The sequence below is a fragment of the Rhea pennata genome, chromosome 2 (assembly GCF_028389875.1).
Source record: "Rhea pennata isolate bPtePen1 chromosome 2, bPtePen1.pri, whole genome shotgun sequence".
Lineage (NCBI taxonomy): Eukaryota > Metazoa > Chordata > Aves > Rheiformes > Rheidae > Rhea > Rhea pennata.
The window spans coordinates 22,990,007-23,009,893 of record NC_084664.1 but is presented as its reverse complement, the minus strand read 5'-3'; the positions used below and the strand labels follow the sequence as shown (position 1 = coordinate 23,009,893).

General features: G+C 41.3%; 1 protein-coding gene across 1 annotated transcript in view; it reads right to left on the bottom strand.

Annotated features, from left to right (window-relative positions):
• Positions 1-19,887, bottom strand: part of CUBN (cubilin) — a 142,788-nt gene that overhangs the window by 72,263 nt on the left and 50,638 nt on the right. The window contains exons 28-30 of the mRNA XM_062569066.1: positions 18,826-18,985; positions 8,557-8,738; positions 1,615-1,789 (exon numbers count right to left, since the gene is read on the bottom strand). Of these exons, the coding sequence (XP_062425050.1) occupies positions 1,615-1,789; positions 8,557-8,738; positions 18,826-18,985 (517 nt within the window). The remainder of the gene's footprint in view (positions 1-1,614; positions 1,790-8,556; positions 8,739-18,825; positions 18,986-19,887) is intronic.

Sequence of the window (19,887 nt, the reverse complement as noted above, 5' to 3'; positions counted from 1 at the left end):
TTTACCTTTATTTTTAAACTGAAGGAACATCACTTCCATCTTTGTATTGTCTACATTAAACCTGTGTAAAACAAGTGCTCCATTTGTTTAAGTGTCCTGTTCATAACCAAAATCAATGTCAAATGACTAGCAGGAAAGTATAATATTATCATAATTGGTGAATATGCAACAACAAGGCTTACGAATTTCTTTCTAGTCCCAGGTTTGTAGTAAATGACTACAGGCTGAAGTATTAGCACTAGTATTTCTCTATCCAACATATTATAAAAACAATTAAAAGTATATTTCATATGAATGCCCCAGACCCTTTACAACTAGGTGACTGGCAAACTTACCGTACTGAGAAAGCAATTAGACCCAGCTGAGCATAGGAGTGAGGAAAAAGATTTTGGAAAATATGAAGACAGCTGGGAGCTCCATTTGCTCATGAGCAATACAGCAATTACAAGCCTCAAGATTTTACTATACTTGAGGGCTTCCTGAGGACTCCAGTTCACTCATGGCTATTTCTGACCAGAACAGCTCCAGTGCTCATGAACATCTGAATAGCCCAGAATGATGGATCCAGGGAGGGTAGCGCCAGGGCTTTCAAAAAGACTAACACAAACAAACAGACTTTTATGTGATGCAAAGGGATGAAGTGGGGTGAGAGAAAGACACAGGAACTGCTGGAGATGGAGGTAGTCTGCTGGAAGGATAAAAATACACTGCTATTGGGCTCTGGTGAGAGGGTATTTTAGAGGCGAGAGAGGGAATTGAAGTACAACAGGCAAGATGCTATAAAGGGATGAGAAAACTTCAGGGGGTCTAAGTAGTTTGGAAAAAATAAGCCACCAAATCTCAGAAGGGGATTAATTCAAAGGACTATTGTAAACTGTCTTTTTATTCAAAGAAATCTTGTGCCTTTCTCATAAAACTTGTGAGAATGGAGAAGCTTGAACCCTGACAGACCAAAGAATCAGTGTACTTAATCAAGTGAAACTGCAAGAATTAAAATCTGCCTCTTCTCATTTTTCATTACTGGTAATTAGCCTTTTCATAAGAACTCCCATGTAGAAACATGTGGTTGGGTCCTTTAAACATTTCTCTTCTTTCACTGATTACCAGTAAGGCTTTGAACAAATAATCACATGGGGATGGGTGAACCTTGTGAAGTTCAAGGATTTACTAATCACTCCAAATATTTTTGGAGTTCACTGAGTTCTCCAAGCTAAGCCATGTTCTCAGATATTTTTCACTTTATAATTTAAAACCAGAAGTATCATTTAGTTAATAAAAGGCTGTATATATGTGTGCATGGGGGAAATCACTGGCATACAAAAGTTCTTTTCTGATTACAGGAATGTCTTGATTCATTATGTATAGAAGAAACACGTAGACTGTAACAATACATATAAACAGGCTTAAATATAAGCCAGTGAAATGATTTCTTTCTCACTGTTTTCCTCTGTGCATTTTTCAGCATTTCTCTTAGTGGAACCAAATCCAGTAACATTCCTAATTCTCCTTAGCTTTCTATCTTATACCACTTGACTACTTAACATGTTTGCATGGCCGATCCTCAGTTCTTCTCAGACTTCCTGGATTTATCATGGCATTAATTGGCACACTCACCACCCGGGTTTTCTTGCCAGGAGGCATTGAAACCCCTCCCAGTCACTGCTGCATCTGTCTTGAAACGGACAACAACCGTATTGCCCGTGGTGGAGACTCGCAGTGGGTTCTGCACTGATCTTGAAACACACAGCTGGGCTAGCCTAGGAGAGAGAAAATCAGGTCCGCCATAGACCTACAAAAAGAAGAACATTGTCAGTCAGAGGTTTTCAAAGACACCATCTGCCATAGTAGAATACATCAGAGCTGTTTAGACAGGAGAAAAATGTCTCATGTAAATATTGAAAGTGTTTGCACATTTTTTAAAGGTAAGGTAGCTAGTAAAGTTATCTTCTCTGCAGGTTTGCTTGCTGTCTAAAGCACCTGGAACAAGTATGCAATTCTAGATGATTTCAAAACAGCCTTGCACTAAACAAGAATTTTCTGCTTTGGAGACTTTGCCATGTTCTTCTTCCTCGATCCCTCCAGGGTTAGCACCTTGTTTACATGAGGATATAAAATGTGTGCTTGTGCAAACAAACAGTATCTCTGCACATCAACTTGTGTTGTTATTTTGTATTTTGCTTAAAAGCACAGTTAAGATTGATTTTTCTTTTTAATTGGAGCCAGATTTGACCATTCTCTCTGATAAAATAAAACATTTTGCAATTCTTGTGACTTCAATGGCAGAATCAGGATCCAAATTTTGGCCAAGGAACTAAATGATATTCTAGTAACATCCTACAGAAACAAGGGTATATAAGATATTATTTGCCACAGAAAATAAGTTTTGGCTTTTCAGAGTTAGTATTTCTTTTCAGAAGAGTGTTCCTCAGATAGCTACAAGACAGAAAAACACCAATCTCTTAAGCATTGTCGACAATGTTGAATATTTTGAAATATTAAACCTATTCAAATGAATTAGATTGTTTGGCTGGAGACTTATAATTCTGTTTCTTGTTTTCCAAAAGGGATGTGGGATAATAGTTTGCACCCTTTTTAAACTGGTAAACCTGGCTCATCTTCATTAGTATGGCCTCTTACAGCCAAAGGAGATGCACACGCTTAGGACAATTTCCGAAACCAGGCATGATTTTGGTGCCTGGTTCCTCAAAGATCAAATTTTCTTGGCTTCTTGTGTGTTAATGAAATGCTGCCTGATGTTTTGGTCTCCTGCCTCCCGTCGGGATCTCCCTGGTTAGACAGTAGCTCCAAAAGTCAGCTTGACGGTAACCTCAAATGGGAATACTGTTGCTGGGGGCACTGAATGAAGTGTGGTGTTGGCCTTCAGCAACTGAAGCAGTAGCTCTATCAGTATCAGCTATTCTCACTTGTATCAGTATACACTGTATATACATTCTGAAGCTAAACTAGAGGATGACAAGTTATAACAACAAAACCAGGGACTAGAAAAATGGGGCAACAATTCTCATCAAGATTTTCCACTAATAGCATCCCAGATTTGTTCCTGTATTTTACGAATCTGGTAAACATCAAAAGGTTTAAAAAAAAAAAAAAAAAGCAAACTACACATCCTCCTCAGAAAGTAGCAGTACCATAACAGCCAGTCTGCTCTATGGCCCTTTTACCTCCGATCTATGTGAGATGAGAGCAAACAAAATATTTTAATAGGCTCTGCCTGACACTTGCTAAACACAGAAGTTTGAGTTCAGTCCAAGCTAAATATCTGAGCAAGTCTTATAAAGAGCTGAACTCGTTCCACCACCTCCAGAGATAAGTGTAGTGCATTGCTAAGTGCATTGCTACATAATCTGATTGACTGTGCACTCACTTAATGCTCACAGTGCCTGACCCTGCTTTGTCATTAGAGGTACAGGCAAAAAGAGCTTTTTTTAAAAAAAATGGAAAAAAATATTCAGCGGTTCCAGAGTAATGTGGCACCTCAGAAGCTGAAGCTCCTGTCCCCAGAAGCAATAAGAAATTAATTGTTCTACAAGCAAGATGCTCAGTAAGATGTTCAGAGGATTCCCTTTTGTTTTAGTGGCTGATTTTGCATGCTTAATTATTTCTTTAATTTTGACCGAGACCAGCACTATTACTCTTTCTGCAGGGAGACTGCATGACTGGAATGCATAATGGTTCCTCTGCCAAATCGATCATCTCAAGGCATTCAGGAGAAGTCAGAAGAGATGAAATTGCAGCTCAAATTCTGACTGTAATAAAGCAACCACAGTGCTGGGGAGAAGCATGTTTGTCCGCTGGAAGCTCAGCGTCTTCAGCAAATGCTTGGCTGGTTGCGAGGCCCAACAACAGCTGCATTTGTCAGAAGTCTGTTCAAAATGTGAATTTTAAAATGTGTTTGTGGTATATCTCCCTGAGTTAGACCGCAGCATGGGACCCAGTGGGAACACATGCTCTTAATCATCTAAACCTGCCCAACAAAGCTATGTGGCAACGGAAACAGCGGGAGTATTCAGCTCTGATATGCATCACGGACCGGCCTCTCGCATCGTCCCCCGTGCTGCCCGGGGCTATCTGCACACCATGGGCTGGGGAGCCAGCCCAGCTCTAACACAAGCCCTGCTGATTTCTGTACTATTACCACAGGAATAAAAATTTGCTCCAAGCTCTAACTTGCAGTTAGAACTGGACTGTCAAAAGAAAGTTACAAATGGGGAAGAAATATTGGTAGGAAGCTGAGTTTTGTGGGTTTCCTTTACACTGCTAGCTGCTCAGCAATGGCCTTCTGCACAGTTTCAAAACCAAAGCTCTAGTCAAAGCCACACTCTTTGCAGTTAGAAGTGTATTTTCTTTTTTTCTTTAGGCCAGTTCAACTAATCAGATGCTTTCACAAAGGCTGGAACAAAATAGGTCAGAGTGTTTCCATGACAAAAAACAATAAAATGTTACTTTTGGCTCCAAAGAGGAAAACCAATAGTTACCACATGAAAAAAAGGAGAGGGAAAGGAGAATGGATGGAAAGAATGAATTCCAGGGAGTGGTTCACAAAGAGTCACAGGATGTCCGAGCTGCAGAGAGATAAAAATACAAACAAAAACATTTAGTCTGATCTAAGCACCCGATTCAGAGATTAAATAATGCTGGATGGAATAGTGGGGATGCAGGACACTGACATAAAGCCCATGGTTTTAATCTGTTCTTACCATTTGCTTCTGCTCCGTTAGCTCCATTTATTGTTACCAGTCAGCATTCCAGAGTTATGAGCAACAGAAAGTTGTTTTCATGTGGTTGGTCCACCCTCATGACACAGATTTCTGGGAATAAAACTGATCTCTGTTCAGATATAACTGCCAGCAAAGAGAGAGCCCAACTTTGACAGAGAAACAAGAATTAACGTAGTATTTGATGTCTCTTTATATTTAAACAAGAAGACCAAAGCATCTGATAAAGATTTGGAAGGGCAACAGATGGACAAGGTTTTTTTCCTTTTCAGCTTACAGCTACATCTTGCTGTGGCAACACATATCTGCAGTTTACTAAAATCTGGTCACTGTTAAAGAAGATAAATCATAACTTAACAAAGCTGGTATGGTCATTTTTCTCTATGCATATATTTTCATAGAAGCCACTTAAAAATATATATTTAACTCTTTCATTATGTCCAAACTGATGGCCTCTATTTCCATAAAACATTTATAGAAAACACTCCTAAAAATAATTTTAAAAAATTGCTTCTGGATGTTTGTAAAAGGTGTGGAATCTGATGGGGGAAGAGAGAAAGACTGCAACAGCATCTCAATAGGCATAACAGGGAGGATAAAAGGGGAACCTAGCGAACCCTTAGGGATGCAGAAGCCATGGAGAAAACTTGAAGATTCTGTACATAAAATTTTTACTTAAGACTCTTGGAAAGTCTTACTGAAACATATGACAAGTCCAGGACATTGACATAAAGATGATTGATAGTTTGCTTGAGAGGCATTGTCAAAGGAAAGGGAAGGGAGGTGCTTGCGGCATTTTATAAGAATGAATATGTTTGAGAAAGATGTGCAAGAGAGAAATATTCAAGAAAATGGTAAAGGTAAAAAGGAAGCCAGCAGCAAAATTGGTGTGATGGGAAAGATCTGTTAGAAATTTCCTAAAACTCTCTGCCAGATCGAAGGAGGGGGTGTTTCTAAGCAACAGGTAAAAGCAACTAGGTGAGCAAACCTGGTGATTGCTAAGAAATTTTTATTATAAGATAATATATTTTGGAAGAACAATAGGAAAGACACAGAAATTCATAGCAATGTTCTGAAAAAGGTTTCTTGTTTCAGAGAGTGGAGAGAGACTCAGAGATCATCAGACTCAGTCTCATCAGTCTGGAGGAACAGCAGGGTGCAGAGCTACTTTAGTTCTGGTTTTGACTTCCTATTAAAACTAGAAAGTTATTTGGCTTGAAAGAAAACAGGAAGTGGTAGAACTCACTATTCTAAGATAAGGAAAAAGTGAAATCAAAGGAATAACTATGAGAAAAAGATTACTTCAATAACCCAAGGAAATGATAGACATGATACTTATGAGGAGGCAACATGAGGGTGAAAGGTGTTTGGGAAATCCAGCAATCATCAAAATTGTCTGTGTCAAAGGCACACCAGGAACAACAACTTTTCCTAGCAATTTATCCAACGTGTGTGTGTGTATGTGTGTGTGTGTGTTTGGTTTTCAGGTTGGACCTACGTAGGCAAGTACAGCAAATAAGATCACAAGGTACAGCAGCTCCTGAAAATAGCTAACCACATTCTTTCTTTCTCCTAAATCTGAATCATCTTTTGTTCTGTGTAGACTGTATCAATGATGCTGTGAATGTGCAATTTCTAACGAAAACAAAGAAATATATATACGGCAAATTACAAAAAGTTCTACGAAATTCTTGTGGTTTGGCAGGGAGAGTGGTACGCTACCAGACAGAACCTTTGATCTTGCAGTAAGACATGAACTGATCTTTCTCAATAGTTCAATTTATATTAGTTTATCTACCAACAGATCAGAGACAGGTGCTATAAGCTGGGTGAGCCAAGGTCAGGTGGTGAGTAACCAAGAGGCATACCAATCCTGAGGGCAAGGAAGGACAGTGGTCAATAGCCACACTGAGGGCAGGAAGGCAGGGAAGTTCAAATTGCAGAGTGGGCATCTGTGCTGATGAACAAGCATCAGCACAGAAAGAAATATGGAAAGAAAGAAAGCACAGCAACTAGTTAGAAATGGTAAAGAAAGAAAACTGAAAAATTAAGGCAAATACCTTACTCATTGACACAAGCTGTAGGATCCTCTTAAGCAACTTCTTTAACCAATTTGTGTCATGCAGCCACTCATTAGGCTTTTAGGCTGCCCCACTCATTAGGCTTTTAGGCTGCCCCCCCTACAAGTCAAAAAGTTGTTAAGCAAATGTTTGCCAGCCATCTGTATTCCTACTGGATCCTGATAGCGTCTGAGTGACCAGCTCTAGGTGTAGGCATCATCCTTGCATTGTTCAACCATAGCTGAATTGGACTTTGTAGCTGTTTAGTTGATTCCTTTGAACAGCAGAGGCATGACTGAAGCTTACAGGCAGATGAGCTTCAATGCAACCATTTAGGCCTAAACAACAACGAGGCTGCAGCACAGCTGACAACATCAATATCCAGAGCAGCCAACACAGGTCACCTACACGCAGACATAGGTGTCAGCAGTGTGACACATGGGCACACTTGCCACTGCTACTGAAGGAGAGTTTATGGAGCAACTTCCTTACACCCAGATCCCACACAAGGCTCAAAGCTAGTAGGATACTAGTGTCCACATGATCAAGACTTCAGTTTCATTGCTCAGCTAGGAAAAAAAAAAAAAGCCAAAAGGCTAGAGTTAAGCCATGCATCTCTTCTACTTGTACAAATGCTTAACAACCATGAGTCTAGCCACTGGATATTTAAGAGTTGCTTTGGGATGTGGGATAAGTTTCCCATCAGGAACATTGCTGTTGAGTGTGCACTAAGAACCCTAGGCTGCAGAAATCAAGGCCACAAAGTTAAGAAAGGGAGAAAAAAGTATGGGCACGTGCTGGATGGATAGCTATCTGGTTGTATGCCAGTCATACTTCTCATTTCTTGGGAGAACAGAAGTCCCCAGCAGAGTGGTACAATCTCTCTTAATGAATCTTTTATTTTTAGTCCATTATGAGAACATTAAAAATTCCCACAGGTAATAACAACAAAAGATCCAACAGCTCTAGCTCCATTAGTGATCTTGTATCTCTCTAGTGAGAGCCATCTAGAAAACCTATCCTTCCAAATAATTTATTTCTGAAACTACTTCCTAGTGCTTTTGCCTGGACTGGAAGTCTATTCAAATGTTAGCTGGGAAATGGTCATATGGCTGCTTCCCATCATGAGCACCAAGATGGTTTATATAACAGGACCAGGCACTCTTCTAGGTCTCTTAAAGGTCAATAAACCCTTAGAGATGTTCCTTTTCTCCTTGTCCAACCACTCTAATCTGCTTAGGACACTGCAACATTGCCTCTTCTTTTATCTTTTTTTCCAAGAACAAAGGTTCTTCAGTTTTTAGGATCCAGGGTTATAAGTTCCCTACTTCCTTGGAAGATCCTACACAAGGTCCCACCTTTGCCATCCATCCAGTGATACATTACCTTCCTTTAGGTTCAGGAAATTTTATCCCCATGATACAGTACCGTATACCCAGTTCTTTGGAAAGCGTGGACATTTTAAGACTTCAAGTTCTTTGGAATAGCTTTGTCTCATGTTATGAAGTGTGTAGTGCCTAGCTTCATTATTGATTAAGGTGTACAAATACCAGAGTCATGAAATCAAAAATTAACAAGTACTGTAGTTTCTGCAACAACATCTGTGAAATGTAACTTTAACCATAGCAGAAATGGGAAATTGTAGTAGACCAGTTTTTGTTCTGCTCCTGCAGTTCTTGGGATAATCTGCTTCAGACAGAAATGCAGATAACTCATATATTTCTGAGGGCTAAATCTATCTCCAAAGGCCTACATCTTACCTCCAAAACATCGTAGTTGCAGTCTGGGTGATACTCAATGTCAAATTCTTGGATGGTGAGTTGAATGCTGCTACCGGGTGCTGTGCCAATGTACCAGATGCATTCCCTATTGCTTGGGTAATGGTTGGGGAAGCCAGGGCTGTGAAACGATCCTGAAGGGCCAGAGAGTTCTCCTCCACAACCTGACAACACAGCAAAGCAGCCTGTCAGTGAGCGACTCGGGAAAACCTCCCCGATAGCCCTGGAACACAGACAGGTAACCAATTATGCTGTTTTTTGAGGGTCCTCTCTGTCAGAAGGAACCGAGGTCTAGCAGGGAGGAGAGACCCAGAAACTGCAGGCTGGAGATGCTGGTTCTGGCCATGCAATAAGTACCGTTATGTCACACTTCTCACTGAACCTCAAAATCTACTTTGACAGCAGAAGAAAATGAGGCCCAGAGCTGCCATTTTTACATTTGCCTCTAACTTGGCTTGGCTGGCTCTAGAAAACTCAGTCAGATCCATCCTCAGCTGTTCCTGACCTCATCTAATACCAGACTAAGCTGTGATGGAGAGGCTTTCCTATTGTTGTAAAAATGCCATTTCCCATTGCTTTAGAAATCATAAAATTAAAAAGACAATACAATTTCCCTCAACCCACTGAGCATGACTACAAGCCATCAAGTCACAGTGGATGAACTGGCTTTCTGACATTTCACAGGTTTAATATTTTAATATATATTCAATTGTAACTATGCAATTGTAAGACATGCCATGTTTGAAAAGTTTTGTGTTTTCAGATATTATTGTTTCAGCCCCAGTCTTCAGCCCCTTAGGTGATTAAATTCTTACACATCATGAGCTAGATTAAAAAAAAAAGATAGAAACAATGGACCAAATGCAGGCCCTGATTTGACAGCACAAAGCAGCTGAACACTTCAGATATCAAACCCCTTAGACATCTTCCACTGTGGCTGAGGCATCACTGGAGCTCTGATCACTTTCTATATTCAGTGTCAAGCTCTTAGGAGGGAGAAAGACATCTGGAAGAAGGAAGACATGGCCACAACAGCCTTCACCCCTGGACTGGCTGAGGTGGCTGCCACCAAAGCCTTGGGTACGAGGCAGAAGACTTCTTCACCTTCTTTATCAGATTGCCTATGAATTGCAAGGGTAGCATTTGCCACTCCTCTGCATTAAACATATTTTACCTGAACAGTTCACACATGAAAATAATCAGCCAGTACCCAGAAGGATATATATAGCAGCCCAGACAGAAACATAGATTTTGAAAATTTCAAGTAAAAAGACGGGTGCTCAGTTCCACTCCCCACATGCAACTAATAAAACAAAAAATAACTCAGATGCCGTAGCACGTGACTGTGCCTAAAACAAAGTGGATGTTTATACTATTACACGACAGCTCCGTTTCAGCTGTGGCTTTGGGGACTATAAGTCTCTGGAGCTTTAAATCTGTTCTACCCCTCACCTCTGCACCATTTAATTCATCAGCTTCGGCTGTGGCTCTCTCTTCCAAAAGTGTACCATCTTGCTTGTAAGTGCTACACAGCCATAGCTAGAAGCAGAGAAAAGATGGGCTGAGGCTGCAGTTTCACCATTGCTTTATGCAGGTGTAAGTGGCAACTGATGCCCTCACTTCCTTCGGTCAGGTTCCCAGTGAGATCCTCCCCTTGGCCCAGCCTCTGGGTGCTGGTGTCAGCGGGAACGGCACACCAGGGAGGGTGCTCCTCCAGCCGGCTACGTTCATCTCGTTATTTACGAGATGAACCACATGAAGCAAGTGGAGTGGCTGTTCACCTTTCATGTGCGGAAGGCAAGGGAATTGTGTGTTCGATCGGCTTTTATGCGTGTGTGGGCCTGTTTTGCAGCAGAGGCATTTTGTCTCTCTGAGCATTACAAGTCTTCAAGTGCTTCAGGCTCTAGCTAATCTTTTGCTAACATAGCTCTTGTGGGGTCACTCAAGTCACCCTTATAATGAAAGCCAACACTCCATCAGGGTCTTTGCATTAATTTCCAAAGGGAAGATTTGGCACATAGCAAAAAAAAGCCTCAAAATATTAATTAAGCCACCTAATCAAGCTCTTTGGATTCATCTCCAAACGGAAAAATTTACCACATCACAAAGAAGCCGCAAAATAGTTGTAATAATAAAGCCACCTAACAACCAACAAGCTGTGTATTTCCAGAAGCAAATATTGCAGTATGTTCGAAAAGTGATAGCATCTCTACTAGAGCTGTCAGTTATAGTTATATTTTACAACATTAAAAAAAAAATCTACCCCTTTGACCTGCTCAACTAATGCACACAGATGTGTGAGACCCTCCTAATCTGTACTAGATCTATGCATAATTTGCAATCTGAATCAGGTATCTTATGCCACTGCTCTCCTTAATACATTTCTTTCTTCATCAGTTTGTAAATTAAGATCTTCAATTAAATGCAAATTCTTTCCTCAATGCCTTCTCTGATAAAATCATGGTGGCTAAAAGGCAGCTGCTAAACCCCAACAGCCTTTTCTGTCATCTCTACCATGAGGCCTTTCAGCTCCTCATTGAAAACTTGAGCTGGGCTCTCCCACCATTGGCTCTGATGCCTTCCAGGGCTGTGAAATACAAATCTGTGAAAGGAAATAGCAGCAGGTCTGAAAGGAAGCAAGGCAATAAGAAGCTGTTCTGAACTAGAAAAGAGTCACCTAAAGCAGATGTGAGGAAGATGTCTCCAGCCAGGCCAGTTGTGTGACATGCATCTCTGACTCCATCACCCTGTACTCATGGAAAAACTGCTGAAAAAACATGAGAATTGCTACAGCTGGATGACAGTTAGCTACAATCCCAGCCACCCTTTCCATGGCTGAGCTTGACCTCGCAGGTGAATCGCTGCAGACTCAGTCCTGTTCTTCCCTCTCCCCAGAGACTGCATCCACCTTGCAGAGCGTGATGCTCCATAACCATAAGGTTTGCCTGGCAGACACAAGGGTTTGTTATCAAGTTACAGATGTCTCAGTCAGGAGAAAAAGCAGCTTTTAAGTGTATTCAAAACCAATCCTGCCTTCAGGCCCTCTAGAGAGATAAACACAATGGAAAAAGGTGCTGCACTTGCTTCCCCAGCGCCTGCCGGCTCCGGTGGAAACCCGTTAAACCCCGTAACGTTTGTTATCCAGGAACCTTTCAGCAGAGGCACAGAGAAAAAGAAGGTTTCAATGTAACTCTCTGCCACATTTTTTTCCCTGTGCTTCCACTAGAAGATTGTCAAATTTTCCTTAAAAGAAACCAGGTTGTTCGGTTTATTCAGTTGGAGAAAAAAGGCGTGCGTGGGAGGGAGAGACCTACGGCTGGATCTGCAGTGTCAGTTACTCCACTTCTTTCTCCCCAGCAGCAGGAATGACATGGCCACTGAGGGCAGACTTCGGGACGGGAAAGATTTCTCAACAGACAGACTTAGGCGGCCCGGCTCCGAGGGGGTGGGAATGGGGAAGCAGGGGAGTTTCAGCAGGCGAGAACAAAGCCAACTGCTATTTGTCTCGGCCTGAAGAAAGCTGGGAACATTTTAAAACCAAACAGGCAGTTATGACTCAGCTTCTCCTACTAAGAGTTTCCTGATAGCCACAAAGACATGTTTTTTATTTAAACCCAAAATGGCTCAGATGAGTGGGAAGCTGTGTGCGGCTCTTCGAGGCACAGATCTTTCCCTCCCTGCAGCCCTGGCAGGTAGCGTTCACACTACTCACGCTCTCTCTCAAGAGTGGTTTAGATTTTCTCTGAGCTCTATTGATATTCCCTGGATGAGGTATGTGAAGCACATGAATATCAAACTATTGTTAATGTGCCATTTATTTCCTTCCAATTGCAAAACGTTCCCAGAAGCAGTATTTTTAAAAGAAGCAATTCAAGTGCTCCAGTAAAATGGAGGTAACGTTTAGATCTGCATGATTCTTTTCTTATAATGAATGTACTGAATTCATGTTGTCAATCTTTTGTTAATTGTTTGCAAACAAAACAGCAATTGCTTCTGCTTATTTCTAAGTACTCTCTGAAAAATAGCTGAAAAAAAAGAACAAGCTAATCTTTGCATATATGTGAACTTCACACCTGTACCATCTGAACTGACCTCCATATGAGAGCAGAAACCTCCACATCAGAGCAAACTCCCTGGGAGTTCATGCATCGTGCTTCTGCTCTCATATAGATGAGATAAGACTCTGTTCTGGTATGCTTTTCTGAAAATATAGATGCCTTATAATTTTAACAAAATCTTTACAGAAACACTTAGCTATTTTAACAAATGTTCCTGCCTTTAAACTCATTTGCTATGAGTTTATGGAAAATTCAAGTGACAAAAACTCAATGATAGCAAATTTTTTTGGAAATGTTTACAAACTATTTCTATGAAATATTTGCCCAGCCTTAGAACTAAAAAAAAAAAAAAAAAAATTGTCCTGGAATGTTATTTCAAATTCAGAAGCAAATTTTCATTCAGCCGCTTTGTAGTCTGTATTTCAGTGCCTAGAACATTATGAGTTCTTATTACTTGCCAACTATTTTCCTGAATATTTTTAAAAAGTGAATTTAGAATTGAATTCCTGATTTTCAATGTCTTCCCCATGTTCATTAGCCACAAAATTCTTATAACATTATCCCTTTCTTTGATCAGATCACAAACATAAGTAATGAAGGGAAACTAAATTATAACTGGTTTTAATATTATATGTTACACATAGATGTTTAAATTATGATTTGAAATGCATGCCTTGGCAGATAGCTCAAATCATCAGGAAGAAATGACATTCATTTGAATTATTTTCTGGCCAATATGTATATATATTTATACTTTTACACACATACATGCATGTATATATGCATGTTTATATGTATGGACATTTAAGAGGAACACTTCAGAAGTAGTGCTGGTCCTGTCTTTTGCAGCACACGTTTGTATGCATCCTGTTCTTTTCCTATTTTCTGAACAAGCTAAGAAATATATTTCTGTTTGACCTAGAATGTAATTTCCATATAGCAGTAGTTTGCCTAATTTATTAAAATACCGAAATCGCAAAAGTTTAAACGATGAAGTAGTCAGCTCAGCTAATTTAACGTCTTGATCTCTGGCTTTATCCAAAACTTCTCACAATGTTTACAATTGTCTGCAAACATCAGATTAGATTTTGTTCTATTCAAATATTTTTTATCCTGTTTATTGCAACGAAGGAAAAAATAATTGGGCTTTAGGGACAGCTGAAAATGAGGTGGCAGATTATACAAATTGCTGCATGACATCAGGTCCCACTGAAACTACAGTGAGTCTGAAATGGCTCTGTACCTAGCGAAACACTTTTAGAAGTTTTCCACAGGGCAGAAGTACGTGGTCTTGCTGCATCGGGGCAGCTTCACGGACAGCTGCACTGTGGAAATGTTTCCTGTGGCTGAACTGCGTATGGCGTAGGCTCGGTTCGGAGTCATTTTGGAAACTTCAAATTTACAGCTAAACTGAGGGAAAAGGGGCGGGGAGAGAGATACTGTTTTAGCAGTGTGAAGGCCTTGGAGTTTCCTTGAAAAGTGCTTAAAACAACTACCTAATGTCGTGTTAGTTGCTAGGAAATCAGGCAACAAATAGAAAGCTCAGGAAACATGTATTTGGTGGCTTTGCTTTCCTCTGGTTAAAATCTTAGTAGTCACTGAGGATTGTACACGGGATGATTTATAGACGTCTTTCCATATTACTGCCTGGCTGGCTAGCAGATGGTGTTCGTTAACTGAAGAAGAATCTCTACTCTCATAAATAATTACAGCTGAAGCAGTAATCTGTGGAAACCTCAGGGTTTTTGCAACGTTTTCAGATTTATTCAGGGATATGTTTCATGCACACACTAGAAGATCCCTTCCACACAGCATAAAGTGAATTGGCACTGCTCATGTAAAACCAGAGATAGGGAAATGAAAGGATTCACAGTTGTTCCATTTGTTGTGCTTGTACTGAAACATTTCGGTCAACATTACCCGACTGTAGCTGTAAGGGGCATGTTGCAAGAACATTTGCCTTTACACCACTAACAGTGCATGAACCATAACTTGGATGTGATTCTGAATTTTTTTTGTTCTCTTGTATGGATTTACTGCGGGGAATAAGATCCCCTGAAGTAGTGGGTAATTTTTGTGATGAGCGGGTTACATAGAAGAGTAAAAATTAAAGTGTGAAATGTTTTTCCTCCTTACGACTTTTTTAACCACTTCTGTAGCTTTGATAATTATTATTTTATCAGCCTTTTGAATTCTGGTCATTTTCCTCAGCAGATTCCAGTCTGATACCACTAAGATGGATATTAAATGAAAAAAACCACACTACTGGGACCCAGACACTTAAACCCAAATGCAGGAGTTGAATCCTCTGAGATCTTAACTGGTCACATGTCCCTTTTCAGCTGCAGGTGTTCAGTGATTTAAAACAAAAAGATTAGGATATGCTTTAGCTCTCAGACATTGATCAAACTGTTCAGCCACAAGCACTTTAAGAAAATTTTGGCCTTTATTCCTAAGTATTAGTTTATAGGTTTTCTCAGCTTACTAAAGAAACAGAAATGAGTTCACCTTCACCTCTTGTAGAGAAAACGTCCATGTTTTTAATAGCCAGACTGCAATACAAAAAGCCAGCTCTGAAGACACGCTACACCCACAACTCCTAACAGCTGCTCGGGACTTCAAAAGATCCGGCCCTGTGCACTTCAGACGTAATGTGACAAAAAGACAGTGAAAATGAATGGTCGTGTTTGAAAACAGAATTCATGATGGTTTGTCCAAGGCTGCACAAGGAATCAGCAGCCGAGCTAGGCTTCAGGCTTAGGAAATCCTTTGTCTCAGCTCCCTGAATGACTGCAATGCTATAATCTGCTTGAGCAGGGGGCTGCATCTCCAGAGGTCCCTTGCAACCTCAGCCATTCTGTGATTCTGTAATCCTAATGCATGCCTGGCATTTATCAGCAATGAATGATTTCTCCATCTTAATGGAATAACCACTTCCGTTATGTACCTCTGAAGGACTAAGAAACTTTTTTCACTGTCTTTCTGTCATACATGCTTAAAAAGCCTAGTCTTTGGTTATTGTATGGTGTGCTTTCTCCACTCCCTGCCCATCAATCACAGCTCCCCAGGGAAATCCACAAAAAGAAGATGATGGTGAAGGAGAACAGCAATGCTTTGGGGCTACATTATTCTTTTCTCAGCAATGTGCTTTGCTTCTTTTTCAAGGGGGAAATTAGTATGTGTCACAGAATACCAGACACAGTTCTGATTATGCTGAGAGGAGCAAATTTAATTTGTAAGCTGTATTCCCAATCATGCAGCCTAATGATTAAGCTTTCAAAGAAATGCAGAGATGTATATTTAAAGCTGCCAGCTCCCACATGCACATTGCTTAATAAGGTAAGTGACGGGTCTAGGAAATATGTGTCTTCTCAGATAGTGACAGTTGTCACTGGTGTAATTTTGCACTGAGAGACCTTTGGCCTTTTGGTCTCCTGTTTTTTTTTCTTTTTTTTAAGGAAGCAATTCAATTGGCATGCCATCTTTGCAAAATCCAGGCTGTTACCAAGAGTTGTTCTTTCTTAAAGGGCCACAATATTATCAAAAATATCTTTGTAGCCAAGTTTCTAATAAACAATAGAAGTGGAATGAGCACCTTGCAGGTTCAAGCTTCCCTCTGGTAAATAAGACTGCTGAGGCTTTGGCTGAAGAAGAAAACCTTAGTGATATAACCAAATCAAATTTAAATCTAGACTAGTCAAGAAAGCCCCTTAGGTGGACACTGTTATTTCAGAACCAAACCCACTTTTAAATTGTATTCTTTGCACTATTGCTTTGTATCCAAGTTAAAATGATATAAGACACTGCCAAGCAGAAATAAAAGCATTCTCCCAAGATGAGTTAGCATCTTTCTGGGAAAGCCTGAACACTGGGTTTCGTTGGGAAATTTATACACTGCTCAGCAACAGTGGATCAGATGCAAATTCAAAACACTTCAGATTTGTGCCCTGTGCAGCAGCTGGGGCTCTATGTGTCGGTGAGCAGTGAGGTGAGCTTCTGGCTGCTTCTGATCATCTCAGAGCTTCCAGCAAAGCTGCCAGACAGAGTGTCTGAACTGAGTTGTATCAGATACATGGTGGCAAATCTAAACACAGCTCTCTTTTATCACCACAGCAAGTGGATGTATACATATCTCCAAGACAGCTCCACAGCTGCCAGTTAAGGTGAAGAATAGCCTGAGAAATAGTTCACAGAAGCTTGAACTCTGGAGTGCACACATTTGTTAGCTGAGCAGAAGTCTCTTCCCTCCACAATATATACAGCTTGTTATTTTCACGTCAGGTGAGATGTTAACAGACCCAAGCTTGAATTCCCATAGAGACAAGACCTGAATGCTTCACTCAGAAACACCCAGCTCAAAGCCTGCATCTCCTGCTGAGTTCCCCTGTGCTAGGGGAATTCCTCATCTGAGCTCTTTTCATGCATTTAAAAGACTTTCAGAAGGGAGAAGCTAATACGGCACACCGACCACAGCAACAGGTCTAATTTTATCCAGCCTATATGGTATATAATGGTATATACCCACAAACTGTAACCACTACAAGTAGGACGGACCCCCATATTTGTGCATGACAAATCGAGAGAAAAAAGGAAGTGCTTGCAAAATACGGAAGGAAGATGTCTGTGGTCAGCTCGGAAGGAATTTGCACTCGCGTTACAGACAGGCACGAGCTGCAGCTGCGATGTGCAGAGCCCACAGCGACATTCCCCGGGAGCCAGCCTTATTTGCACCCCCAGACCCTGCTGTGCTGCTCAGACACAGCCTGACACAGGGGGTGTGAGGCCGAAGTCTGCAGCCCAGGAGCTAACAGAGGGCAGTGCTGGCTGACAGAGGAGCAGCGTGCGTCAGTGCCAGAAAGGAGTGCAGGGGTGGGGGAGAGTCAGAGAGTCCAGGAAACGTGGTGGGGGGAGAGTGGAGGGAAAGTGCAAGAGTGCTTACCAAGCAGGCAGATTTCAGAAAGCTTTCAGAGCTTTAGAAAAGCAAGTTAACCCAGAACCATGGCTAGTGTATAGAGCTGACGTCATCTGGCTCCGTGCATAAAAGCCTCCACTTTTTCTTCTTTTGTGCAGCCCCGGGATGACATCACCTCGAAGCACAAGGACGTACCTTTGTGCTGCAGCACTTCCCCTGCTGGCTCCTGCCACACAGCTCCCTCTTCCCGCATATGCCCCTCTTTTGCCCAGAAATGCTCCCTGACCTCTGCTGAATGCAAAACAACACTGTCTAGCCGGAGAGAGCCCTTTGGGAACCCGTGAATGCCGGCAGTCTGTGGCGGTGCAAAGGAGCTCCTATGCAAACAGCGTGTAGCAAGCCGTACACCTCAGCAACCCACCCTGGGGCCTCTGCAGCCGATTTCAGCTGCTTTACAATGCTGTCAAAGCTGAATGGTGTGCACTGATTAGACAGAGATGGCAACTGTGGCTATTTAATTATTTTCAAGGTCGGATCTTCTTTGATGGCATGTAAATAGCATACAATTTGATCTTGTTACAGTGCAATATTGCCATTAAATAATTGGAGTGAAAAAGTTGCATTTGTAGCCTTACTTCAGAAGGAGCTGCAGGTATAGTTTGCAGTTGTACAGTCATTAACAGATTTGTTTATAGCTGGCATGCATGCTTGCCTATTTAATGAGGCCTGTGACTGTCTTCGTGACACACAAGCACAAGAGAAAAAAAACACCATGCAGCACGTCTTCGCCAGTGTTATTTCATGCAGAGAACGGAGGGAGAGAGGAGGGGGTTTGGAAGTGAATGCACTGCCCAAGAACGCAAGGACCGCAAAAACAACTAGAGAGAAGCTTGCACAGAGAACACAGGCCTACAGGAACTGTGGGCAAAATGAGGGTTGAGTGTCTCCCTTTAGAAGTCCCAAGGCACCCAAGGGTTCCCCTGTAACTGAGTACACCTCCTTTTCAGTGCAGAAATTCTGCAGACACCCCTCATCACTGCACTGAAGGAAACTACTGCAGCAGGTGAAACAGTGCTCAGCCAGCCTGAGAACTTCTTAGGTGTGTGTGTGTGCAGACATATCCCCTGGAAAAGTCTTTGAGGAATTATGCAGAAATGTGATGTATTCAGAGGTATAATGAGTTACTTCTATTTAGCCATAGCTGTGACATAAGCTGGGGCTCCACTACAAGTTCAGAGAAAAAGGAAACACAATTTCCCAGAGAAAATCTGGTTAGCTTACCATTAACATGCCACAGCATCTGGAACCCACTTCTAGCGTTCAGTCCATCCGAGTAAAACACCACATGGAGGCTGGTTCCTGTGGTGTTCCCTGCCGGAGGAAGAGACTGTCCACAAAAAGTGCCTATCAGGTTGGAGTGTGCATCAGGCCCATCATAGAGCTGAAAAGAAATAAAAAATATCCCAGTGAATAAAAAGCAGCTCCACAATTCTGAAGGTTTTGTAAACGATGTCAAAGAAAAAGCTGTAAGGCTTCTCACACTGGCCACCTTTCCACAGCAAAATGAGCTACGGGAACCATGGTGAGATTTGGATGAAACGATAACCAAATGTAACTGCAAAATGTCTTTAAACCTGGCTGCACGCTGTGCACAGTAGGAAGGTTTTACTGATTCTGTTTTGGTGTCTGTTGGGGGTTGCTGGGGAAGAAGATAAAAGGCAAACAGCAATGAACTGAAATGGAAAGAAAAAGAGGATGTCATGGGTCCAATCTGACCACGCATCTAACACGTGCTAACTGCCTCCAAACCGCTTGGTGCTAACTCACATTGCACCTTCATTTCTTTAGGGCCACACTCAGGAGATTTTGAACACGCCGAAGTAGTGTTAGAGGAAAGAGGAGTCAAGTGTCACAAGAGGCTCCCAGAGTTGTGAGGACAAACTGAGAACAAAGCAAAGTGAACCCTCAAAAACTGCAAGGCAAACTTCTCGTGCATTTATTTATTGTGCTATCTTATGACAGTGTTCTGATTTGGAGGAGTGGCCTCTATCATGATTTCTGAATTTTTGTACTTAGATTTGATCTCATATTCTATGTGACAGTATTTTGACAGTCAGGGTGTTGACAGATGTAGCCAGCCTGAAAATCTTTTTATTCCCTAACATGGATGAGAAAGCTACCATCACACTCTTAAAGCTGATCTAAAAAAAAGGAACAAATAAAATGGTAAGGAAATATTACTGTATTATAAATCTTTAATTCTGAAGTTGATCATGTACTCATATTTAAATGAAAATACTATATATGTGTTTTGACTGGTTAATAGTGGATGCCCAGAGCTTT